The sequence below is a fragment of the Amblyomma americanum genome, chromosome 11 (assembly GCF_052857255.1).
Source record: "Amblyomma americanum isolate KBUSLIRL-KWMA chromosome 11, ASM5285725v1, whole genome shotgun sequence".
NCBI classification, from domain to species: domain Eukaryota; kingdom Metazoa; phylum Arthropoda; class Arachnida; order Ixodida; family Ixodidae; genus Amblyomma; species Amblyomma americanum.
Genome location: NC_135507.1, coordinates 125,479,116 through 125,505,699, shown reverse-complemented (window position 1 = coordinate 125,505,699; position 26,584 = coordinate 125,479,116). Strand labels below are relative to the sequence as shown.

General features: G+C 52.7%; 1 protein-coding gene and 1 long non-coding RNA gene across 2 annotated transcripts in view; both read left to right on the top strand.

Moving 5' to 3' along the window:
* LOC144110278 (uncharacterized) overlaps positions 1-906 on the top strand; it is a 1,277-nt gene extending 371 nt beyond the window's left edge. The window contains exons 2-6 of the mRNA XM_077643121.1: positions 8-185; positions 466-498; positions 587-646; positions 733-771; positions 842-906. Coding sequence (XP_077499247.1) covers positions 8-185; positions 466-498; positions 587-646; positions 733-771; positions 842-890 — 359 coding nt within the window. The 3' untranslated portion in view covers positions 891-906. The remainder of the gene's footprint in view (positions 1-7; positions 186-465; positions 499-586; positions 647-732; positions 772-841) is intronic.
* A 434-nt stretch (positions 907-1,340) lies between these two features.
* Positions 1,341-1,735, top strand: LOC144110125 (uncharacterized). Its single transcript, XR_013309709.1, has 3 exons — positions 1,341-1,452; positions 1,545-1,583; positions 1,670-1,735. It is a non-coding gene; the product is annotated as an uncharacterized LOC144110125 (long non-coding RNA).
* Positions 1,736-26,584: the final 24,849 nt, after the last annotated feature.

The window sequence follows — 26,584 nt, the reverse complement described above, 5'->3', positions numbered from 1 at the left end:
TCTGTAGGACCGCAAGCAGCCGCAAAATTTAAAAACGTGAAGGATCGTTGGCTGAAAATTGTGTCGGCGTCGGAGGGGAGCCGGAAAAGTGGCGCCGGAGGAGAGGCCGGAAAGGTCCACACGAAGTGGACACTTTTTGACATCGTGGATGGCATGCTGAGGAGCACACCACATTATGCCGAAAGGTAAAAAAAAAGGCAACTTAGTTGCGTAGCCATCTGCGCCAACTCAAGCCTGGCATTGATAACTTCACTACTGTCACCTGTCCTACCATTCTTTTTAAGCTGCTTTCTTCGTATTTAATATCTTTTTACGTAATTTGACTGCCCAAGCGTCTGTGTTTTTAACAATTTATCTTCTCTTCAGCTGCGCTGATAGCTTCGCTATTGATATTTTCACATTACCTTTTTCCTGGCAAGAAATCTGCAGGCTTTGCATCAAAACACCTCAAATTTTACATTTCAGGTCTTCATCAAATGTGCCCCCAGAAGAGGACATGTACGTTAAGTCTTGTTTTCATAAGTATAACTTCAGTTTATAAAGCTTCAAGTGATTTAACTTGTTATGCATCTGTGCTTTTGTGCAGCTCCATTCTGACATCTCCACTGTCATCCAACAGCCCTTCCAGTCCTAGACTGGTGGCCAGGTGTGCACCTCGTAGTTTGCTTACCATAACGGTTACTGCAGCGAAACAGTTTATGTACAACATTGTCATTTCATTCACCTGTGCAGCTGTATATCAAGCCCGGCTGCTGCGCTTTTTCAAGAAATGTAAGCTGTACTAATTGTGGTGTCATTATCCACCAATAGTAACAACATCCTATGTCTTTATATAATGCAGGTACTCTGACAGCCCCAATGACTTTACCGATGAGGACGATTTGAGGTGAGTGGTGATTTTCAGTTTTCCTAGCTGTGGTGCACCCCAGGTTCCATGTCAATACACCCTTTTCACCAGCCTTTCACGTTTAAGAGTGTGTCCACTCTATTATGCGCTGTTATGCTGCACTCCCATAGAAATGGATTAGTTTTATGTGCATACAGATCTTGGTTTAGTTGCTGTCATGACTCGTCGCTGGTCTGCAGTTTCAAGTGAATCACACACTCAACACTGCAATGCACGGGGAAAAACTTGTGTTCCATTTAATGACTGCACGTCTAAAAACTGCAACAAGGTGTGAAACCAAGCTTTCGGGTACTAGATGAGTGTGATATGTCTTGCTCCTTTTCATAGCATTGCAAGTAGACAACATGTTTTTTGCACGACATAAATGGCAGCATTTTTATTCTTTCTATAGGCTCCCCAGAACATCAGAAGGTGCGGCATCTGCTGCTGGCTCTTCAGGGTAAGTTGGTGTTCACTTTCTTGTGTCGGAATATGACACCATAACAAACATTTTTTTGAGGCAGGTTGTCAACTTCACAAGCAGGAGCCGCTGCCCCAGATCCAGGGTAAGAAAGCTGTGTGCACTTTCTTTTATTGGAAGCAGACATACTTTTCCAGTGCATATCTCTTGAGTCTAACGATGTGGCCTGTCCTGCAGGTCTGCCAAAAGGCGAGCATCCGGTGTACCTTCCTCTCGGTACTGGCATGGTTCACATTTCCTGCGGTATTTGAATGATAATCAGTGATTGCAAGAAAACATTGTGCGGATATATTTATATGCAGGACCAAAAGAAGGCAGTCTGACAGCTTCGACGATGCGGTGAAAGATGTCTTGGGGAGCTGCTCAGCTACGCTGTTAGAACTAAAAAAGAAAAATGAAATGCCTGCACCGAAAGATGACAGTCAAGAGGCAGCACACTGGATAGCTGCTAAACTGAGGATGCTACCACACAAAAAAAGATGTGAGGTAACATTCCAAATCCACAAGCTGCTGTATGAAGCCGAAATGGAGCAGTATGAATAAATGAAATGTAAAGTGCAAGCAATCGATAATATTTTTCTATGAAAGCAGGCAATTTCGGCTTTCTTTTGACATGATAGTGTTTGTGCATGCTGACAAGTAGTTGCCTGTTATTGGAAATTACCTGCCGTCCTGCACGGGTCACGACACTTTCCTGCCATGGCACCTGGCCGTCGCTCATGAAGTAGGATGCCAGCCTATCCCTTATCTCCAATGCAGCCCTGTAACACAGAAATGCACAAGATGTTCAACCTTTTCCTTCAGCTTATTCTGCCTGTCTGTCTGAGGTCACAGTTCTAATGGGCGTGTTTTACTCCTCGTCGTTAGCTGTACCCACTGACTTTGTTGAAAACATGAAATACGCATGTATTTTTGCACTGCTACAATTCTTAACGCAAACTCTAATGAACAAGATCTTAAGTCGTGTTAAATGATCAAGTTAAATCAAATGTTTTGAATGTTTCGCTGTTTGTTATCGATGAGCTTCAATTGCTTTAATGTAAATAAAGCAGGAAATGCAAACTATTATTGATTTCATGCCGTCATGGAAATAATAGTTACCGAGCAGAGTGGTACCCCTGGTCTTTCCATCCAGGAAGGGCACTACTGTCGTTCCTCCATGCCCCATTTGTGACATTTCCCTCCCAGTCTTCATGGTCAACAAATCCAGGAGGGTTGTACGTTGTCCTGGAAAACACCGAATCTTTCATTAGAAAATTGTGGAGCGCCACACATGCCCTTACAATGTTTTCGGTGGTTTCTTCTGATGCTCGAAAGGGTCTCTTCAGTATTCGCCACCTACTAGCCAGGATACCAAAACTGTTTTCTATGAGCCTCCTTGCACGACTCAGCCGGTAATTAAACACTGCCCTCTTCAAGTACTCGCTGTACTGGCTGACCCTGTAGGCATGAAGAGCTAGAAAAAAACAAAAGGTCAGGGCATTAAAATTGCAGCAAACATGTACATACTTAGATGAAGAAGGCAATGGCACTAATTTCAAATCATTGAAATAATTGGCAGCTCTGCGCACCCACTGAATACAACTTGAAAAGAAAAAAACTGTTCCTACATCTTATGTCCTCTGGGTGCCTGTTTCTGGTGCGGACAATTTGAAATGCTACATAAACTGATATTATAAGGGTTTTTATTCATTTTTTGCATGCTTAAGTTGTGCTAAAGAAATGCTACATAGGGCCCCCTTTGGCTGCATTGCACAACTTGAGATTTTCGTATATTATCCAGTCAGTAAAACAGGTTAAATAGTGCTCATGCATTTGCTTGCAATCATTCAACTAAACCATATATGTCAACATTACATTTTATTACTGCATCATGTTATTGCTTTCACACAAAATGCAACATAACATGTAAATTATCAGTAATAAAACTATTTTAATACACTCATATTGCACTGCATACACGAAATTTAGTCCTCTGAACCATTTTTTTTCCATGCAGAAACTAAACCTTTCCTTGTAAGACTTGCTATATACATGCATGCAGGCTAGACTGGATTTGTAAATTTTTTGTAGAAATTGTTTGGCCATTTTTGCCGTATGTATGCATTGCACGAAACTGTATCTGCTATGGCAAACAGCGGCAGCAGTAACACAGTACAGCTGCATTGATATTTCATCTCGGCAATCAGAGGAAGATGTCAGCATTAAAAGTAATTGAAGCAACTTGCCACGTCGAGGATAAGGCCGCATGAGGTAAGGCTTCAATGGAAAGGCCTCGTCGCCCACCATCAAGTATGGTATCAGTCCCGCTGAGCCCACTGTTGCTGCTGGGGGGATTCCAAATCTGCGCTCGCCCAATATATGCATCAGCTTCGTTCTTAACAAAACTCCTCCATCGCTTTCTCCCCCGTTGTGGCCAACGACCACATACACAAATCTGAAATAAAGCAAGAAGTTTCAGTGTAGCCCATTTAGCATCTGATGTAGAACATGACTTTCTCCTTGCTCCTTCTGAAGTCACTACTGCGTTCAAGTCTTGTAAAGTCATTTCTGTGCTGCATTATAGTTTGACTAAATATACATGCCACACACAATCACAATTCAGAGATTGCCATTTTAACATCTGCTGCTATTTGTGCAGAATCAAATATGTTTACTGTCAACCTGCATGAGCAAACCATTGCAATCATACACCTGTCTACGCTATGCTCCTTAATTCGTCATGTAACTTACACCACTGAACTGTCCTCTTTTCTTTCAGTGCATACAATAGCACTCTCTTTCAATGAATATAATACACTGTTTGCATGATTCACAAGAAAAATGCACCATACCTATAATGCATGATTCACAAGAAAAATGCACCATACCTATAATGTGCATCGCATGTTGCCATGAGGACTGTGCTGAATGACTTTTTGTAATTAAAGTTTCGTGACCCTGAATTTGCAGGACATTCAATGCTCACATGCTTGCCATCAATACATCCAATGCAGTTGGGAAAATTCCACTCGACAAGCATGTCTGTGGCAATCTGAAAGAGTGATCGGGAGGCAATATAATATGAGACTGTGACAAAACAATAGCGTAGTAATGCATAAGGCAACCTTTAGTTGTCTTATGCATTATGAGATGCAGGAGTTCAACACATTTGAAAAGTCGGTACGCAGGCGGCATTGGGAAAGTCAGTAGCATAACAAATGAGGTAAAGAAAGGCAAGCTGGACGCTTGTCAACACTATAAACCCTCTCCGCAGTAACAAAACGGACTGCAGTGCACTTACTTTTTTCCATTCTTCTGCTGTTTGTGGAAATCTTACATAGGTTGGCTGAAGTATTTCCCATAATGCAGCACAAGTTTCCCTTACGATCATTCCAGCCGTTGATCGTCCTGTCAGGAAGTTGAACGACAAACTTCTCATTGTGACGCCGTTTGCGAGAAATCTGAAAAGCGTATTCTCATCACATACGTCTCAAAGGATAAATGAGGAGGGGGGGGGATGAGTTGCATCACGGTGCTCATGCGGTATGTTTTACACAATATTTTCCGAGGGACCGCTGATCAGGCACTGTGACGGGACAGTACCGGGTCACGGACTTTCGGACTTACCTTACTGTCATGGCAAGTCGATCGTGTGCGGATATCGACCGCCTGAACGGAGTGTCCTGCCGCTCAATCACAGGCCGAACTAGGTGGAGCAATGTGTCGAACGAGCTCGGCGGCATCCGAAGGAAGCTATAATCAAGAATCAAAGACATCACTATCATGTCACACACACGGCACACTACGCGTTTGAAAAGGTTGTAATCACTCACTCTCGGAAGAAGCCTTCATCTCGGGCGCGCAGCCGGGGAAGCAAAGCATTCGCTTGCCCTTCAACGTCTCGGTAGCGCCAGCAGGGGTGCACCCAAAACCTTCGTCTGCGTGCCTTTTGCGCGCGCCGCCGTCGCAGCAGCAGGGAACACACAATGACCAAAACGCTCATCGTCGTCAGAACATCGTCGTCTGCACCTGCCATTGCAGAAGTCAACGCGATCAGCGCGGTTGATGAGGGACGAGGAGCTGGTATGTGGTCTGTTTACCGAGCAAGGAAAAAGCGCGCGAGAACCGCGAAATCGCGCCTATGCTCGCGCAGTTCGAGACAAGGCGAGATCAGCGCTGTCACGTGACTCCGCGGCGGCCGCCGCGCGCACAACCAATGTGGCCTCTCTGCCGCGCGGCGTTCTTGCCACCGGCGGCGTGCCGCGCGCGTCTTGCCGCCAGTGTGTGCGTACCTTAAAGCTGGCGTTGCGCGCCCTCAGAGCACTTTTCCCGGAGGGCACCGATGGACACCGGGCTTGCTTAGAAGCAGCGGGTGCTCCCGCACAGATAAGCCAGCATGATGGCTAGCCGCAGGACTCCCTCCCGCATACCATCCATCCTGCAGTGGAACGTGCGCTCACTTGCGGCGCGGTACGCCGAAATGCGAGTTCGCATCGCACAGGATTCGCCGGAAGTTATCGCGCTGCAGGAGACGTACGTACGTTCACATGACGGGGAGCCCCAGATGCGGCTACCTGGCTACATAGGCTACCACTCAGCCACCACGTGCGAGGAACCCACCTGTGCTGCAGTGCCCTGTTGTGTCACATCTCATCGCCCCGGGAAATCAAGGTGCGCGATATACGTGCGGCAGGACGTCCAGCACACCCTCGTCGGCTCGGCGGCGGCGACATCTGACGCCCAGGAGTGCGTGGTGGTGACAGTGCGCGTCGGTGGTGTTGACACGTCGGTGGACAGTGTTTATGTGCGTCCAGCTGTCGCGTGGAACGCGCTGTGTTTTCGTGCTGTGTCTTCGTGCTGTGCCCCGCGCCAAATCATCTGTGGTGATTTTAACGCCCACCATAGTGCGTGGGGCAGTGCGCGGCACTCTGCGCGTGGAGATGACCTGCACGACGCAGCAACGCAGCTGGGACTCACCCCTTTGAACACCGGCGAGCCCACCTTTCGACGACGCGGATCACCCGGCTCCTGCATCGACGTTGCCTTCGCATCCAGAGGCATCGAGGCGACATGGCGCCGATCACCATCTCTCTGGGGCTCGGATCATTACTCCATCCTAATTGAACCCACTGCGATGGAGGCGCGCCCCAAACGTGCCTACTCCATTACCAACTGGAGTGCGTTCAGGCGGGCGGTCGACGAGGCGGCGGCCACTGGCGCAGATTTCATTTCAAGTCTAGTCTGAAGCGCTCTCGCAGCCACCCAACGAGCAGAGGTAAGGGCAGGGCAGCCCACACCTGATATGAAGCTGCTCAATCTGCGCGAGAAGAGAGATCGCGCAGAGCGACGGGCGCGACGGACTGACAGAGCCGCCGACTGGACTGTCTACAACCGCTTGGACGCAGCAGCGCGCCGCCACGCCAACAAGCTATACCGCCGTCAGTGGGCTTCACTATGCCAAAGGATGGAGGAAGATGTCAGCTCGTGGAGGCTGTTTGACACCTTGCGGCGCATCACCGAACCACAGGCAAACCGTCAACCGCTGGCCGCCCTCGCAATCTCCAGCGGGCTCAGCTTTGAAGAATTGGCAGAGCGGTTTGCCGATCGGTTCGCGCCGCCCAGCCCCGCAAACGCCGCTAACATAGCTGCTCCTGAGAGCCCCAGAAGCGACGCCAGTCCCTCGCCCGTCGCCTCGGAAGGTCCATGTGATGCGCCGTTCACCGCGGCGGAATTGAACAATGCGCTGCAGCGCTGCCGCCGCCGCTCGGCGCCCGGACCGGACGGGGTGACATACCAAATGCTGCGAAACCTGAATGCGCAGCAACGACAGATCCTCCTGCAGCAGATCAACCTGGTGTGGGAACGCGGGGAGCTACCGGAGGATTGGCGAACCGCGGTCGTTTGTCCCATCCGAAAGGCAGGGCGCCCACCTACGGAGCTGAGCGGATACCGGCCAGTGGCATTAACATCGGCGGCAGGTAAGCTCATGGAGCATATGGCGTTGCAGCGTCTGAACGAGCGGGCTGCGGAGGCTGATTTGTTTGACGAGCGGCAGACGGGTTTCCGTGGGATGCGGTGCACGGCTGATTCTATATCGGACGTTGTTACAGCGCTGGAGCATGCCAGGGCGGCAGGCCAGGTTGCGCTGCTGCTGCTACTGGACGTCTCGGGCGCTTTTGACAACGTTCACCGCGCACCAATTCTCGCGGTGCTTGAGGGGGCCGGTGTGAGCGGGCGCCTTTTGCGATACGTTCATGGCTTCCTGAGCGGGCGCACCATGCGCGTACGAGTAGGGGGTAAGCTCTCCAAGCCTCGCCCGGTCGACATGGGCGTGCCGCAGGGCTCTGTCCTATCACCATTTCTGTTTAATGTGGCCATGTCGGTGGTGCCGGCCTCCCTCCCCACGAGCGGGCGACACCATGTGTACATGTCCATATATGCAGACGACATAGCTCTGTGGTGCCGGGGACCACCGGGCGAGGCGTTCCGCGTGCGGGGGAGCCTTCTGGGAGCTCTGACCGCAATCGATGCCAGCTTGCGCGGCCTTGGTTTGTCGCTGAGCGCGGACAAATCGGTGGCCATGGCCTGCGTTTCGCGCTCGCGCGCGCACCTTGCGCCACTGTCACTGGACGGGACTCCGATTCCTTGGCGTAAATCGGTGCGGTACCTTGGCCTGGACATCGACTGGCGCCTTTCCTTCCGCCCCGCGGCGACCAAGGCCTGGCTGCAGATGAAGAGGATCACCGCCGCCGTGCACAAGCTCACCGCTCGAGGCCAGGGCATCTCCCAGCAAGCCGCGCTGCGTCTATACAATGCCGCAGCTTTGGGGGTGGTGCTCTATGCGCTGCCGCTCGTCACGGTGCGCAAGCCGTGCTGGAAGAAGCTCGAGCTTCAGCACCGCAAGTCCCTGCGCGTGTGCCTAGGCCTGCCCAAACACTCGCAGTGCGCCGCAACGTTGGCCGAGGCAGGAGCGTGGCCCCTTGAGCTCCAAGCAGCGCGCAGGGCACTGAATCACATCGACCGGCTTCACCGCGCACCGGACGGCGGCTCGCTGCTGCAGCGTATGCGCTCGCACCAGCGCTCACGAATGGGCGCGGCGCTGCTCGAGTATGAGCAATTGACCCAAGGCCCACCCCCCTACGGCTCCTGCGCGCCCTGGCCTGCTGCCTCGGAGGTACAGCGAGAGATCGTCGGCATCGCGGGAAAGTGGAGCACATCCCTCTGCGCTGTGCAGCAGCTGGCCAGAGCCGTCATACACGAGGAGCTCCAGGGCCATCTCCTCGTGTACACCGACGGCTCAGTGGCCCGCGACAGCTGCTCCCTTGCTGCGGCGGCCACCATCCCCGCCCTGCGACTGCACAGCCAGCAACACGCAAACTTCCTGGGCTCCTCCACCACAGCGGAGTTGATTGGGATCCGGCTCGGGCTGGACCTGCTGCTCACCCTCGGCCCTCCGCCGCCCAGGAGTGCTCTGCTGTGCGACTCCCGCGCCGCCCTCAGCCGCCTGCAATCTAACGGCCGCGGTACCCCACTAGTGCGGGAAATTCGCTCGCGCATCGAGTGCCTCGCGCAGAGAGGTTGTGCCGTGCGTGCACAGTGGGTGCCCGGTCACTGCGGCATCGCCGGCAACGAAGAAGCTGACGACCTCGCGACCGCTGCACACCAACTACCTGCCAGCGAGTTGCCCCTTGCGCTGGAGGACGTGCGTGCGGCCATTCACGACCATCTCCGAAAGCAGCACCCCGACCCACGCATCGCGGGAGGTGAGCGCATCGACAGTGTCACCGGCTGTCGCGCACTTACACGGGCGCAACGTGCAATGATCCTCCGCGCGCATTGGCTGCGTGTGGCCCGGGGAACGACGGGTGCGTCACGGAATCGCGACGAGTGATGTGTGTGACGGATGCGGTGCAGTGGAAACACTAGAACATCTGCTCCTTCGCTGCTCCGCGTTCGCCGATGCTCGTCGCGATATGCTCGCGGCCTATAGGGCGCAGGGCATTCTACCAGACTCCATCAAGACGCTATTGTGGCCGCAGGGCAGTGCGCGCACTCGTGAGCGAACTTTGGTGAGCCTCTGTGCATTCCTCGAACACACGGGCTTGACGTCCCGTCTGTTCTCCGTCAGGTAGTTACACGCAGTGACCGAACGCTCCGCGAGTTCTACCTTGAACGATTAATAACTGGACGCCCCACTCCAGTTGTAACCTACTCAGTGCTGTGCGCGTGTGTGATTTAATTCCTCTAAATGAACTAATCACGCGCACAACCTGGACACATTACTTATTGTGTAAATAGTTTGTACATATTACTTCTGTGTAAATAGTTTGTACATATTACTTCTCCCCCTGTCCTCTATTCCTGTTCCCTCACCTCTTTCATTTCATGTCTCCATTCTGCCTGCTGTCCTTTATTTCCGCTGCCCAGCTCAGGTGCTTCAGTATCGATGGCAGATGCCGGGGCTAGCAAAAATCTTTTCCTTCCTTTTTACTATTATTTTTTTAATAAAACCACTACCACCACATGGTGTTTCCTCACATCACCACTTGAAGGGGGAAACTCAACTAGGTGTATACTCGGAAGCGTCCGGTTGGTACGGAAGAATGGTATCGATGGTAGCGGAAGGGTGACACTAAGCCGCCGCGGTGGCTGAGTGGTTACGGCGCTGGGCTGCTGGCCCGCAAGACGTGGGTTCGATCCCGGCCACGGCGGTTCAATTTCGATGGAGGCGGAATTCTAGAGGCCCGTGTACTCTGTGAAGTCAGTGCACGTTAAAGAACCCCAGGTGGTCGAAATTTCCGGAGACCTTCACTGCGGCGTCCCTCATAGTCGGAGTCGCTTTGGGACGTTAAACCTCCATAAAAACCAGGACGGTGACGACCGTAAAGAAGAAAGAAAGGAGGGTAGCCAGTAGCAGACTGCGTTGGGGTATTGTATGCATAACTTGCACACGGAAGGACAAGATCCCAGTTAGAGTGGTTTGAAGAGGCGTACATAGACTACACATCTCCGAGGGGACGGTTAAAACACTCGGTGAGGCCGTTGGTTTGCGGATGATATGCGGAAGTGGTGCGATAAATTATATTGCACTTGATGAGCCGTGCTTTCCCAACATGTGACAACAAGAGACGCCCTTTGTCGCTCAGAGATTCGCGAGGTTCGCCATGATGAAGGATGAATCTGTTTAAAATAAACGAGGCAACTTCTGACGCTTTGGCAGACGGTAGGGCGGCGGCTTCGACAAGTTGTCAAATGGTCAACTGCGACGATAGCCCAACAGTTCCCGGCTGAAGTGTACAGAAGATGGGGGGGGGGCGTATAGGCTAAAACATGCCGACGCGGTCAAATGGGCTTGGCGGGCAAGGTAAAGGGATGCAATTCTCCAGCAGAGCCACGAGGAGGTGTCTTGCGACGTTGAAAGGTAAGGTACGAGCGCACGTGTTTGAGGATGAAGTTGTACATGCCACGCCAATAATATCGTAAGCGGATTCGAACGCATGCCTTGAACACTCCGACTACTCTCCGGGCCAGTGTGAAAATGGTCGCATCCTCGAAGGTGACTGGGAATAACTAGCAACCACTTAGGGCCATCTGAGGTGTAGTTGCGGCGATAAAGTAGATGATCACGAATTGAACAATATGAAGCATGGAGGTGAAGTGCACGCGACGGAGAAGCAGCCGTTGGGTTGGAGAGGAAGTGATGAAATAAATGTAAAGACGGCGACGAACATTCTGTCCAGCGACATTACTTAAATTGTGGCACCAGTGTCAACAAGGGCAATGACAGAAAGTTTCTAGACCGAAACGTCAGTAAGGTTGCAGGTGATAGTTCAGGTCTTTTGTAGTCGGACGGGTACGCAGTTCTTTCTTCAGGAACTGCGGCATGTAGTTTTCCTCTCGAGAATCATTAGGACCGCGACGTATCGGAGAAATGGAGCGGCGTCGCGGCGATGGGAAACGGCGGTCGGAAAGCGGTGAACGGTTGGGAGAGAAAGGACGAGTCGACGTAAAGGCGCGCTCACACTAGCGGGAAGCTTCCCGCAGCGACACAGCGTCGACGTCGACGCTGCCTCGCAGCTCCTCAGAATGACGCTCACACTCCGCGCGTTTTCTCGCTGCGGTTGTCTTGGAATGTGGACAGAGGAGGCGCTGAGGGAGGACCCGAACGAGCAGAAAGAGAAGGGGATAGTCACGTGACACTAGAGAAGACTGGAAAGCGCGCCCCTTTCTCGCGTCGTCGTCTTGATCGTCTGCTAGCTCCCCTCCCGTCGCCCTTTTTGTCTCGAGGATGGCTGGTTCGAGCGATGAGCTGTTGGCTACGGTAAACGTACTTATTACTTGTTTGTTCGCTGCTTCTGCACCGTCTCAAGTCACATGTTCATGCTGGCAAAGCAGCCGCCGAGTGCCCGGCCGGCCGGCCGGCCGGACGCGCGCAGCCTCCGCCTCCGCCGACGGGGTCACTGAGCTGGGACCGACGTCACGGTTCACGGTCGGCGCCCATTGGCTGTTCTCGTCAGCGGCACGGGAAAAATAGGTACCGGACCCATCGCTCTGCGGGACGGCACAGCAGGCTGTCGGCGGGAGAAAAACCGGCTTGTGCGGGAAGCGGCGCGCGGAAAGCGTTCTGCGTTGCGCGTTTTCCCGCTAATGTGAGCGCGCCTTAAGGGGCTCAGCAGACGCGGAGTTCTGACGCGTTGGAGGCCAGTACCCGGAAGCTTGTGCAGGCGGTGCCGACACTGAGAGACGGCGACGACAATGGCGGGCTATGTGACCAGGCATCCGCAAGAGTAGCAATTAGGCCGGTTATTCGTTGTGTGCCAGGGATCTCGAGCTCTTGGCGGAGGTAAGGTGCCCGCGTTTGTACGTGCACTGAATTTGCAAGGTACGTAGGCGGCCGAGTTCGTGCGACTACTTCGGCATAAGTCAGTGGACCAGTGACTGGTATGGGTCGGACGTCGGCATAATCCAGCGGAGTGGCGACAGGTCTTACTTAGGGAGGCGTCAGCGTATGTCAGCGGAGCAGCCATAGGTGATGGTGAATGGGCGGACGGAAGCGCCTCAACAACCTGCTCTCGAATAGCATGTTGGATAGCCGGGCCCAAATATGGTGATGACTCTTCAGGGCTCGCAAAAGTGAAAGCTGACGCGCCACCTCCTCACGTACAAAGTCTATGATTTGCTGCATTAGAGAGCAGTCATCAGCTTCAGGTGCCAGGCCGGCAAGTGACTGCCTGAGCTGGGTGCTGACGAGTCAGGACCGTCTGTTTGTGCAGCTCCTCGAAGCTTTGGCAAAGCGTTATGACTTCCGAAACGGTGCTTAAGCGCCGCGCTTTCACCATTTGAAAGCCGTCGCCATTAATACCTTTCAAGATGTGTTTTATCATGCCAGCTTCTGGCATGCTAGCGTTGACTCGTTCCCAGAGGTCACTGACACCTTCTATACAGCTAGTAAAGCTTTCACCGACGTGCTGCGATGGTTCACGCAAGCGCTGTTCGGCAAGGAGTTGTCTGACAGCCGGGCGACTAATGAATTTAGAGAACTTCGTCTTGGAGGGCGACCAAGCTACAACGCCCCCTTGGAGTTGCGATACCATAAGTTGGCAACGCCGGTAATATAAAAATTCACATTGTTCAGCTTTGTCTCGTCATCCTATTTGTTGTACAGGCTCACCCGTTCGTAAGATGCGAGGCAATCTTCCACGTCATGTTCATCTGTTGCGCTGAAGAAAGCCGGGGCCCGCTGTCTAAGGGCGCCGGCACAGATGACAGCCAGCGGGCCGGCTTGCACGGCTTGATGTTGGATGTCCTGAGGCATCACGGGTGTCGGAAGAGTGCGGCTACGGAGTTCCAGAGCCGAGATAGGCACCCAGCGGCCCCACCAAATATAAGACGAGGGTTTATTGAAGGCACCGGTATCGCAGGAGGAAGGGCGGGAACAGTCCGTGGTCAGCCAGGGCGAGCACACAGCACACGCAGCGATGACAATGCCGTCCGTAAACAGAATGAATAATAATAATAATCGGTTTTGGGGGAAAGGAATTGCGCAGTACCTGTCTCATTTATCGTTGGACACCTGAACCGCGCCGTAAGGGAAGCGATAAAGGAGGGAGTGAAAGAAGAAAGGAAGAGATAGGTGCCGCAGTGGAGGGCTGCGGAATAATTTCGACCACCTGGAATCTTTAACGTGCACTGACATCGCACAGCACACGGGCGCCTTAGAGGTTTGCCGCTTCGTCGTCGTCTTTACAACAATTACCGCGCCTTTTACTTTCCTCAAAATCCGACAACATATATTGGCGGATTTTAAAGAAAAGAAGTGGCGCAGTAACTGTCCCACTTGTTAGAGTTCTGTTCTTACATCAGCTAGAGCCTGAGTTGTGGCTTGCATTTAGGCTGTGGCGCTGTATATCCATTTTGTGCTTGTGGCAACTTATACTCATTCAAGCATATGTGATGAAAACGCTTGTGGCGCATTTCCCGTTTTTCATAGCAGAATCAGTGAAATTATTAGTTAAAAATTAGTTTTTGAGGAAAGGAAGCAGCGCAGTAATTTTCTCACTTCTCGGCGGACACTTCAAGCGCGCCATGAGAAAAGGGAAAGTGGAAACGAGAGGGAGAAAGGTGCCGCAGTGGAGGGCGCCAGAATAATTTCGACGACCTGGGGATCTTAAACGTGCACTGACATCGCACAGAACACTGGCGCCTTTTGTGTTTCGCCTCCATAGAAACGCGGCAGCCGCGGTTGGGTTCGAACCCGGGAACTCAGTCTCAGTTGCTGAGCGCCTTTAGCGCTGAGCCACCACGGCGGGTATTAAAAAACAGTGCCGTTTGTCAATAGCGTCGCTAAAAAGAGGCGGAAGCTAATAAAAGAAAGGAGCTGAAATTCTGTCATCATCATCATCGTCATCCTGACAATGTCCACAGCAGGGCAAAGAGCTCTCCCACGTCTTTCTAATTCACTCTGTCTTTTGCCGCCCCCTGCGCGCTTGCCTTTTGTTTGGATCTACACGGTTACCCCAAGGACGTCTAACGAAGGCGCAATACAAACTGTCCTACAGGTGAATTTATTAATATTGCCACACTGCTGATACTCTGATACTCGGCCTCCTCCTTGCTACGTTTGTCGGTGACATTTGGTGGAGCCGTGCTGGGTACCATCCCATGTATGCTGACCCCGATGATATCACTGACGCTTCTCCCCGACTCGCGGGCGCCAAACCCGTCCACAAAGCTAGTCGTCGCCTGCGAGACCTGCAACCCGAGTTTGGGCCCCTGACAAGGGCTGTGCGAGCTATGGCGTCCACCATGGGCAGCGAGACAGGTCAGTACTCCGGCAGTGCCCCGCCGTTTGGCTTTCTTGCATTTTGGTCGCCGCCATACTTCCACGGCGACAGGTATGAGGATTGTGACGTTCCTTGTGTGTGCTACGAGGGTCCGCGTTCGACGGCGCGGTGTAGACGGAGCCCCCAGTGGCGGCAAAAGCACTCAAGGGAAATAAATTCAGCTGGAAGAGAGGAGATCGGCGACAGCCGGTCTCGTTTCGGAAGCAGCCAGCACACATGTTTCTACTGTACATGGCTGCAATCAACTTGAGTGGGATTGCTTTCGGGCCTGCCGCCATGGATCGCACGGAGAAGACCCAGGTGACAACTGCGTCCAATTACCGAGCCATACTCGTTGAGAGTGAACGACCAAAACGAAGGGGTTTAAAGACAACCGGACCCCCTTTCCATAGTGTCGGCACGTGTCGAACGCCGCCGCCGCCGCCGCGGGGAGACGGGCGTTATCTTCCCCAATTGCGGTGGCCGTGCCGGGGACAAAGGGCCTCGTTTCGGCGGGCCTGGCCCCGTGACAAGACGGCGGGCATCATCACCAACACTCCCGAGCCCATCCTAGGACAAGGGACCACTTTCCCGGCCTTTTAGTGACCTCGCGTTCCGGCCTTGAGTGGCGAGTGTCATTTGATGGAGAACGGAGGTCGGTGACCCGCGGGAACCGTCAGCGGGCCAGAGACCGTCTACCACAGCCGACGCTACCTCGACGACAACCTTCTTTCCCTCGGACTCAACACGTGACGGGGGCGAGACCATAAGTGCGGTGGTGTGTTTGTGCGCCCAAGTGAAAGCCCTAGGCCCCTCCCACTCCGGCGTGGGCGTCCTCAACCTAGGGAATTTGGGGAATAAGAAGGATATAAAAATCGACAAGGAGTACGGAAGAAACAACGCTCTGGACGACATCGTTCGCCAAGGGGGCCTTCAGCGCCGAAGCCCGACGGCGTGCAGCTTCTGCCAGCAACCGTTCGAGCTCAACTCCGGAGCCCCTCCATCGTCCCCATGAAGTCGTCGGCACGTAAGCTCGGACACCCCAGCCTCTGATGTATAATCATAATCATGTATAATTATTGAATATATCTGTTTGTTTAAACTGAGCCATACGGTGTCTCTTTGCCTCTCCGTCCCGTGTGGACCTGCGCATTATGGGGGGTCGTCACACTGGTGTCAGAAGTGGGGTCTCAAAAGCAAATGTCCTCTGAATGCTGCGACATTCATGACTTCAAAATTGTAATCAAAAGGGAATCACGGGACTGATTGTGGGACTTTTACCCCCATTTGGGAGGCTTGAGGCACCGGAGGGCTTGAGCGAAAAAAAAAATGTCTGTTTTTTTGGGAGCTCCCACTCCACAGCCGTCGCTCGGAGCAAGCATGCTGGCATTAGGAAGCGTCATTCCGACGTTTACGGGAGATAAGACAGGGGTTCCAATCTGCGATTTCTATTCCATGCTAGAAGAGATTGGGAAAATGGGGGGATGGCCCGATGTTCAAATGCTGGGAATGGCGAGGTGTAAGATGGCAGGAGCTGCTCATGATTTTGCATGGCGAGACGAAAAAGTAAAATCCACAAAATCATTTGCGGAATTTAAGAAGCTCGCGTTTGAGCATTTCGACACTGAACCACGTCACGTGCGGGTACAGAGGTTCCGTGACGCCGGAAAGATGGTAGGGGAGGACGTGCGAACGTTTCCGTCGCGGCTTCAGCGCCTAGCACGCGATACGTTAAGCAGGGAGGAGGAAGGAGACCAGCTAAAGAAGAAATACGCGGAGGATCTACTTAAAGAGGAAATGACCGCTTTTTTCGTGGCTGGTCTGCAAGACACCGTGCGCCGGTTCGTGCTCTCGCGCAAGCCGAGCAATTTCGACCAAGCCGTGGCGGCTGCATTGGATGAGGAACGAAATAAGGCGTTAACGACAGCCGCAGCGAGAGTACGCGTCATAGAGAGAGCGGTGCTCAACCCTGAGGTTTCTCTCTTGACAGAGCGGTTAGATCGCTTAGAACAGCTGCTATCTCAGCAGGTGGAACGCCAGGTTGAAGCGCGCGCTCAACAGCGCCCATTCGCTGGAAACCGGAGACCGCCACAAAGCTACAGGCGCGGTATGCGAGATTTTGAAGAAATCGTATGCTTCGCTTGCCAGGGTCGCGGACACATCGCCAGGTTCTGCCAAAACGTGCTCCGTGGGGAGCCACAAAGAGAAGCAGGCGAGACACGCCCTAAGCAAGCCTACAGCGGGGCTCCAGATACCGAGACAAAAAACTAGATAGTCCTCCCCATCCTGAGGAGCGTGGGGAGGGAGCAGTGGATGATGAGGTGGTGGTGGTTTGTGTGGCCGACGAGGCATGCCCTGTTGTGCGTTGCAAGTTAAATGGTTGTTGCATGGAATTGTTGATAGATACGGGGTCACAGGTGACATTACTTAAGGAGAGCAGTTTTAACACGCTTCGAAGGAAGGGGGATCGCGGGGTGTTGGAAGCGTCTGGTGGTATGGCAACCAAATGTGTAGGCATAACGGGGGATCCTCTTGGCATAAGTGGACTCTACAGGTTGCACTTCTCTCTCGGCGGAATTGCATTGGAGCACCCCTGCTACGTATGACCGGACACGGTGTCTCTGCCAAACGGAGTGTCAGGTATATTAGGGCAGGATTTTTTGAGAAAAGGGAAGGTAGTAGTCTCATTCTCTGAGGAAGAGGTTAATGCGGGCGGCTCAAAAGTTCCGTTTTTGAACAGGAGAGGGGCTGAGATTCGCATTACCGATATTGACACCCGTCAAACAGTGGGATCATTGGAGAAGGTATATTCGCGGGTTGCCGTCAGGCTGGTCGATGAGGCGGTCATCTTTCCTTGGTCGGAGCACATTTTGTACGCGTGTGTGCCTTCAGATGTAGAGAGCGGCGCCGTGGGAGTGCTTGAGCCGGTCGACTCTCTCAGCAATGGCCTGAAGGCAGCCGCGTGCCTCGTGACAGTTAATGACGCCCACAGAGTGCCCCTACGGGTGGTTAACTGTAGCCAGCAGCCACTGGGCCTTCCCAAGAACAAAACATTGGCTTTCTTCACCTCTGCGATAGAGAAACGTGAGCCCATCGACATGGTACTCGCAACTGTAGAGCATGCTAGTCCTTCGGCTGCTCCAAAGGCGTCGTTCGATCTTTCTCACGTAAAATCCAGGGAGAGGGAGGCTCTGGCTGGTTTGCGGAACGACTACTCGGAGGTATTCGCCGCGTCCAACCTGGATTTGGGCTGCTGTGGCGTTATAAAGCACAGGATAGAAACCGGCATTTCATCGCCAGTTTACCAGCGTGCGTACAGGATTCCTTACTCCCAACGTGAGGAGATGGAGCGGCAGGTGCAGGACCTGATTGATCGCGGCATTGTCGAACACTCAAAGTCACCCTGGGGAGCACCAGCACTATTGGTGGAAAAGCCAGATGGCTCGTATCGATTGGTAGTGGACTACCGCAAACTAAATGCCGTAACTCGCATCGATCCATACCCCATCCCCAAAATACAGGAGACGCTTTCTCAGCTGGGCTCTGCCAGGTACTTCACGGTAGTGGACATGGCGGCGGGATTCTGGCAGTTAGCAATGGATCCGGCAGATGCCGAGAAAACGGCATTCAACACGCCCTCAGGGCACTATGAATGGAAAAGAATGCCGATGGGTCTGGCCAACAGCCCTGCTGTCTGGCAGAGAACCGCTGATGTTATCCTGGCAGATCTTCTGGGGAGGCTGTGCTTCGTGTATATGGATGACATAATCATATACAGTGACAGTTTTGAGAACCATTTGCGTGATATTGAGCAGGTTTTGGTGTGACTAAGAGGAGCGGGTCTCAAGCTGAAGCCCTCTAAGTGCCAATTCCTCAAAAACGAGGTGAAATACCTCGGGCACGTTGTTTCAGCTGACGGCGTGCGACTGGACCCTGAGATACTAAGGTGTGTCTCGGATTTTCCATCCCCGACTAGCGTCCGCCAGGTCCGGCAGTTTCTCGGCCTGATCGGTTACTACCGAAGGCACATAGAGGAGTTCGTCAAGCTCGCTAAGCCGCTCACCACCTTAACAGCCAAAAATGTCGCCTTTCGCTGGGACGAAAACGAGGAGGATGCTTTTGGGGCCCTGAAAAGGAAGCTAATGAGTGCACCGCTGTTGCGCCACCCGGATTTTAATTTGCCCTTCGTTATGGCCATAGATGCGTCAAAGTTCGCAGTTGGTGCCGTGCTATCTCAGGTTATCGAGGGCAAAGAACATCCCGTTGCTTTTGCTAGCCGACAGCTGAGCCCCACAGAGCAAAAGTACGGAGCTACGGAAAGGGAGTGCCTCGCCGTTGTCTGGGCAGTAAAGCACTTCAGATGCTACCTTTACGGCCGCAAATTCAAGCTAGTCACAGACTGCCATCCTCTGAAATGGGTGATGAGTGTCAGGGACCCTAGCTCGAGACTCGCTAGATGGAATCTACACCTGCAGGAATACTGCTTTGAAGTGGAGCACAAGTCAGGAAAGACACATCTGAATGCATATGCACTCAGCCGCACAGCTGCCGTGGCAGCTATAGATGAGTTTGTCCCCGTAGTAGACCCCGCCGAATTACGCACATAGCAGTGCAAAGATCCTGACCTGAAGCGAATAATCGAAAGCTTAGAGGGCGCACCGTCACACCCCGAACAGCTAGGTTATTTCATTGGCAAAGACGGCACCCTGCGTCGGCGCACGAGGCCAACCAGGAAAGGGAGACCAGAGAAAACCGCTTGGGAGAGAGTCGTCATACCTCGGTCGTGGACAGAAAGGGTTCTTCGCGCGTTTCACGATGCGCCATGCGCCGGTCATTTTGGCGTAGCGAAGACACGCAGGCGTGTGGAGCGCTTGTACTTTTGGAGTGGCATGCGACAGGATGTTAGAGACTACTGTGCGAAGTGTCATTCCTGTCTCGAAAGAAAAACACCCAAGGGACGAAGACCAGCTCCAATTCAGCCGTTCCCTGAGGTTTCGGCTCCATTCGAGCGGACAGGTATGGACATAATGGGCCCATTGCCCACGACCACTTCCGGAAACAGGTACATTTTAGTATTTGTCGATCACCTTTCAAAATACGCGGAAGCGGTAGCACTCCCACATCAGAAGGCAGACACGGTTGCAAGAGCATTTGTCGAACAGATCGTGCTCCGACATGGACCCCCGAGGCAACTCTTGACAGATCGGGGAACGAACTTCATGTCGCAGCTAATGAGGAAAGTTTGCGAGCTGCTTAAGATCGCTAAGAAGCAGACAGCACCGTACCATCCGGCTTGCAACGGCGCGGTGGAGCGACTGAACCTAACCGTGGCCGGGTTCCTGTCGCATTTTGTTTCGCGGGACCAGCGGGACTGGGACTTGTGGCTCCCGTATGCAATGTTTGCCTACAATTCCGCAGCACACGAGAGCACGGGCGAATCGCCATTCTTTCTTCTCTACGGCCGAGACCCGGACCAGCCTAGTGAAGTGCCAGAGGGCCCCCGTCGTGTCCCATACGCTTCACTGGACGACTATAAGGTTGAGCTAGAATCGCCCTTGCAAGTGGCGAGGGACATCGCAAAGGAGGCCTTAAGGAAAGCGGTGAAGCGCAGGAAGGAGGTGCACGATCGCAGTGCTAGAGACGCGCCGTTTGATGTGGGGGACAGCGTGTACATTGAAAACTGCCAAAGGCAGATTGGGCTAGCTCGTAAGTTCCAGACGAAGTGGAGAGGACCGTGCGAGGTTGTCGAGAAGCTTTTTCCGGTAAACTTCAGAGTCCGAGACGTGAACCGGCGCTTGATATGGATACACGCAAATCGCCTCAAGTCGGCACCGGTTCAGTATTCACGAAATGAGGAAAGGGAAAGCGCGGATTTTGATAGGACCAGAAGTGAAGCGGAGCGCGCAGATAGTTCGCAAGAAACGCCCTCTCCTGCATTTGTTCGGCAGGCGCCAGAGGTGACGGCCGGAATGCCACCGGATTTACTTCATGCATTGCTAGAAGAAGAAGCGCGCGAGGTTGCCGCGCAGATAACGCCAGGAGAGGCTCCTGCCACGAGCCCTCGCGAGTCCCAAAGCAGACAAAGGGTCACAGACTTACTTAGTATGACTCATGAAGGCCGATATCCGCTGCGAAATCGGAAAGCTAAGTCGGACTAATGGCGTAAACAGAGCGGAGTTGTGAACTGGTTAGAATTGTGTAATGCCACAGCTCATAACATTGCTATGTGCTTATGTGTTAAGTTATCGGAGTTGGTAGTTAAACCTTTCTGTCATTAAGTAACACCTTCACAGGAGAGCATGCGGAGCGCATGCAGAACCTGCCCTACTTCCTTTCGTTATCTATATTTTTGTCTGTGCCGTGATCGTGCTAGAAGTGGGAGCTCCTTTGTAACTGTGGTAAATTTATTTCGTCCAGTTTGGACTAGAAAGGAGAGGCTTGGGTGCTGAGTTTCATGTTTATCTGTAAAAGAAGATCAGTGCTGCCCCTGGAGATGCCAGTTATGACAGCTGAGGCATATGGTGTTGTGCAGTGGCGTTGAGTGCAGCGAAAAGTGTTTTGTCGGACGCACTGTGCGAGGCGATTCAGAAAGAGAAGAGGAGCTGCATGGACTCAAATGTTCGGAGAACATTCTTCTGGAGGGTGAGCGAGTGTGACGCTCCTTGTGTGTGCTACGAGGGTCCGCGGTCGACGGCGCATCGTAGACGGAGCCCCCAGTGGCGGCAAAAGCACTCAAGGGAAAGCAATTCAGCTGGAAGAGAGGAGATCGGCGACAGCCGGTCTCGTTTCGGAAGCAGCCAGCACACATGTTTCTACTGTATATGGCTGCAAGCAACTTGAGTGGGATTGCTTTCGGGCCTGCCGCCATGGACCGCACGGAGAAGACCCAGGTGACAACTGCGTCCAATTACCGAGCCATACTCGTTGAGAGTGAACGACCAAAACGAAGGGGTTTAAGCAAAACCGGACCCCCTTTCCATAGTGTCGGCACGTGTCGAACGCCGCCGCCGCGGGGAGACGGGCGTTATCTTCCCCAATTGCGGTGACCGTGCCGGGGACAAAGGGCCTCGTTTCGGCGGGCCTGGCCCCGTGACAAGACGGCGGGCATCATCACCAACACTCCCGAGCACATCCTAGGACAAGGGACCACTTTCCCGGCCTTTTAGTGACCTCGCGTTCCGGCCTTGAGTGGCGAGTGTCATTTGATGGAGAACGGAGGTCGGTGACCCGCGGGAACCGTCAGCGGGCCAGAGACCGTCTACCACATCGACGCTACCTCGACGACAACCTTCTTTCCCTCGGACTCAACACGTGACGGGGGCGAGACCATAAGTGCGGTGGTGTGTTTGTGCGCCCAAGTGAAAGCCCTAGGCCCCTCCCACTCCGGCGTGGGCGTCCTCAACGTAAGGAATGTGGGGAATAAGAAGGATATAAAAATCGACAAGGAGTACGGAAGAAACAACGCTCTGGACAACATCGTTCGCCAAGGGGGCCTTCAGCGCCGAAGCCCGACGGCGTGCAGCTTCTGCCAGCAACTGTTCGAGCTCAACTCCGGAGCCCCTCCATCGTCCCCATGAAGTCGTCGGCACGTAAGCTCGGACACCCCAGCCTCTCATGTATAATCTTAATCATGTGTAATTATTGAATATATCTGTTTGTTTATACTGAGCCATACGGTGTCTCTTTGCCTCTCCGTCCCGTGTGGACCTGCGCATTATGGGGGGTCGTCACAGGATGTAGGAGATTGGTTGTGCAGTTTTGAGCGTTTGGCCGCATCCAATTAATGGGACGATGATCGGAAGCTGATGAATGTGTATTTCGCACTTCAAGACTCGGAAGACGCAATTATAGAACTACAAGGCGTCCTTCACCAACTGGGCAGTTTTCCGCCTTGAGTCGCTCGCCGCCTTCAACTCGAGCGAGTGAAAGGAAAATACTGAAACTGTTCTTCGCTCGAGGCCACAGCAGTCCAACGAGAGCGGGGCTATGCTTATAGAGGATATGACACGCCTCTTTAATCGGACCGACACTACCATATCCGAGGCAACGAAGGTACGACACATTTCATTCGCTGGCCTCATTCGCGACCCTCCGAGAACCGTCGCCGCCTTCGCCAAGAAAGCCACGGGCATGGAACGTTCATTGCAAGAATGGAGTGCCCAGTACGGCCTTCAGGCAAATGTAGCGGCCACTCACTACTGCGCGTCCATGCAAGCTCCCGGGGATGAGGCGCTGCAAGAGCTTCTGCAGAGCATTGTGAGCGAAGAACTGCGACACCTCCGCTTGGATGCTCCGTCGGCAAACATAGCTTCTGCACGGGACGTCCTCCGTGACGAAATCCGCAACAGCAACATGACCCTCACCCTGCTATCAGCGAAGCCCACGTGCGGCGCTCGTCCAACAAACACCCGCTCGGCGGGGAGCCCTGCCATATTCTGCGGAATTGCGCGTACTGGAGGTTGGGTTTGAGAGGATTCTCACCGCACACGCCTCAACCCTGCTATGGTGAAAGACCGCATGACATTATGAAGTACCTGACCACTCAAGTACTGCCACCGGCCTCGCAGCAGCGCCAATCCCGATCACCATCCTCGAGGCCGCTTTGATTCGCCAATTCAGCCCTCAACCTATGATCAATTAAGAGGCACGTCCCTTAGCCTGGAAAACTGAAGACGGCGTCCTTCGGGGGTATATTGCTGTTACCACAGACTATCTCAGCCGCTACTGTAGCCTCGCATACATGAGCCCGACGTTGCAGGCTCAAGTTGTGGACAAGCCGGGCCGACCCAGCCTGATCCGACCGCGTTTATATGAATGCGTTTTCTGTCGGTCAGAGATAGCCACTACCCCTAGCGTCCAGCAAGCAAACCATGATCTCAGAGGAACCAGCGCAAAACGAACAACGGACAAGAAACAAGGAGGCCGACACGGACAGAAGCGCTTCTGTTTCCTTGTTTCTCCTTGTTTCTTGTCCGTTGTTCTTTTTGCGCTGGTGCCTCTGAGATCATGGCCTACCAACTAGCCCAAAAACATGTTTTGCTGAAGCAAACCATGCATTAACGCTAGAAGAGGAGGAGCAACACCCAGGCTCGCGAAGTGCCGCCAGACCAGAGATGAGGCAGGAGAGGAGGCGCTAAGCCGACGCGGCAGCGAATACATACTCCTTCCAAACAGGCCGGGTAGAGTCACCCACCCCATGCAGTCGGGCTGGCCCAGCCCGACTCGACGGTCGCTTAGCTCAACTCCCTAGCGTATACATGAGCTTGGGAGCCGGTTTTCAGCCCGATAGCCTAATCGACCCCACTTTTGTCGGGCTCATGTAAACCCCCAGTGTGAGACCAAGGCCCTTAGCCATGGTACCACAGTCGAAGTTGCACATTGCTTCCTTCACAACATTTTGCTTCGTCAAAGTACCCCAACAGTCATATTGATTGAGAGAGGAACTGCGTTTACGTCAGCACTTACGAGCGAGGTACTTCGACTCAGTGGCACCAGCCATCGAAAGTCTACAGCTTACGATTCTCAAACAAATCAACGTAATGAGCCGCTTAACAAGATAATTGCCGACGTGATTTCGATGTATATCGACGATGACCATGGGAATTGGGACCGGATACTGCCTTACATATCGCGTACAACACTGCGCTCCATGAAAAGACGCGTTTCACTCCGTTCCATTTTGTGCTCTTTCGCGAAGCCTTGACCACGCTGGACGCCGTGCTTCTTCCGGAGTCTGCTTCCTGTTCTGTCGTGGGCGCTGACCAATGCGGTGCTGACGCAGAAACCGCTCGCTGCCTTGCTAGCCAGCGAATCTGGCGCCAACAAGAACGCGATGCCGAGCGCTACAACCTCCCTCACAGTGAGGCGATTTACACCCCCGGCGACCAAGACTGTGTGGAGTCTGATCCGGGGCTCTCTGAGAAGCTGCTGCTTCGTTACTTTGGTCGATACGAACTGTTCCGCCACCTAAGCGAGGTTAACTATGAGGGGCTCCCACAAGGAACTGTCCGCTCCTCTACACAGCAGACGTCCGAAGTAGTCATTGTGGCGATAATGAAGCTATATTGCACACGTTAGCCCCTTTCCAGGGTCAACCTCCGGGGTCGAAGACACTCGCGCCGTTAACTGGCCATCTTACCTATTGTTTTCCCCTCACGGACGGCATCGAGTCGATGCCTCTTGGAAGGGAGGGATGCAATACCACACTGGTGACACTCTGCCGGCGCCACCTTGAGGCCGAACCTTATATCCTAGTGCGTGGCCGAAATTCTTTTTCGTCCCTAATGAGTGTGGCTGCTCAGCAATCCTCACCGCAATAAACGGCTGCGCTATACTGCTCCATTTGTACTACGTTTGTCGGTGACAAATATGCGGCGAAAAAATATACAAGGAAATGGAAAAAAAGTTCGAAAATGAAAGAGAGGGATGCAGGGAGTTGTCTAAAGTTCGAAAGGACACAAATAATGAAAATAGGAAAAAGTTATGGAAACTTCGTCGTAGAGATGGCCTACCATCCTAGCAGAAATGTATCAGAGAACAAGCGAAAATGTTCTCTTCTTTTCAGCTGGCAACACATTGTAGGATCCTTTCTAAAACCACACCTGGACAAACTTGCAGGCGGTGATCCTTACCTCATCCGCAGCTCGAAGGACCGGGTAAAAGTCCTGGAAGACGGAATTCCGTTATCTTCTACGGCCTTTTCCATCGACGTAGAAGATTTGTTTTACTCCGTGCCTCATGATGGCTCATTCAAAGCAATCAGAGACAGTATTGACGAACATGGTGAAGTTGACTTCCAGAATACTGCTGGCATTAGCACAGAGCAGTTCCTAGAACTTTTGCAGTTTTATCTTAACTCTACCGCTAGCTTTCATGACGGGAAATTTTATGTTTAAAAGTCTGGCATTTGTATCGGTTCTTCTGTAGCTCCTGTTTTTTGCGACATATTTTTGGATTCCTTTGACAGGCGCCTGAAACTAGAGCTTTCAAAGCATCCGGTGTTCCATGTGTTTCGTTATGTTGACGACTATCTTGTGATATTATATTACAGAACTAATCTTGACCTTGACAACACGGTTGCTAGCATTCTCGCCACCTTCTCCTCTGAGGGGCAAGGACTCCGTTTTATTCACGAAGTAACAAGGGACAACCGCATTCAGTATCTAGATTTAAAATTGCATTTCCTGATGTTCGTGTCTGCTGGGCTTACAGTCCCAGGTCCAACAAAAGCCTCCTACCTTATAAAAGTGCTCATTCGAAGTTAGTGAAGCGTAGCATTATCATGTCGTGTTGTTTGTCTGCCCTTCATAAGTCATGTGTTCACTCTCTTTCATCTAGTTTCCGTAATCAAGTCAAGCGACTTGAATCCGCGGGCTACCCTCAGGAAGTAATTCGCAGCTCATGCGAGTGCCTTCTTCAGAGGATGAAAAAATCAATAAGGAAAGATCCAAGCGCAGACAGGACCCGTCCCTTCGTCATGCCATATTTTCACTGCCTTTCCCACAGCATCAAGAAGGTGGCGGGCAAACATGGAATAAAAGTAGCGTTTTCAGCGCCTTGTAAGTTGAAAAAAGTTGGTCCCATGCTCTCGGAGGAGAAAAAAGAAACAAGATCGGAACGCAGGTCATGCAAGAAGAATCATCAGACCAAGTTCACCAGGTGTGCCTCCGAGGTTACCTACCAGATACCTCTATCTTGCGGGCGGGTTTACATCGGCCAAACTGGCCCATGCTTCAATGAGCGAGCCCTGGAACATAGACGATCGATGTACACCGGCACAGGCAGAAATCTGCCATTACACTGTAAAAACTGTGACAGCCGCAACTGCGTTCCCTTCCTAGACAAAACTGCCTTCCTCTCGTATGCACGCAGCAAAACTGAAAGGGTGGTTATCGAAGCTTTCCTGATAGCCAA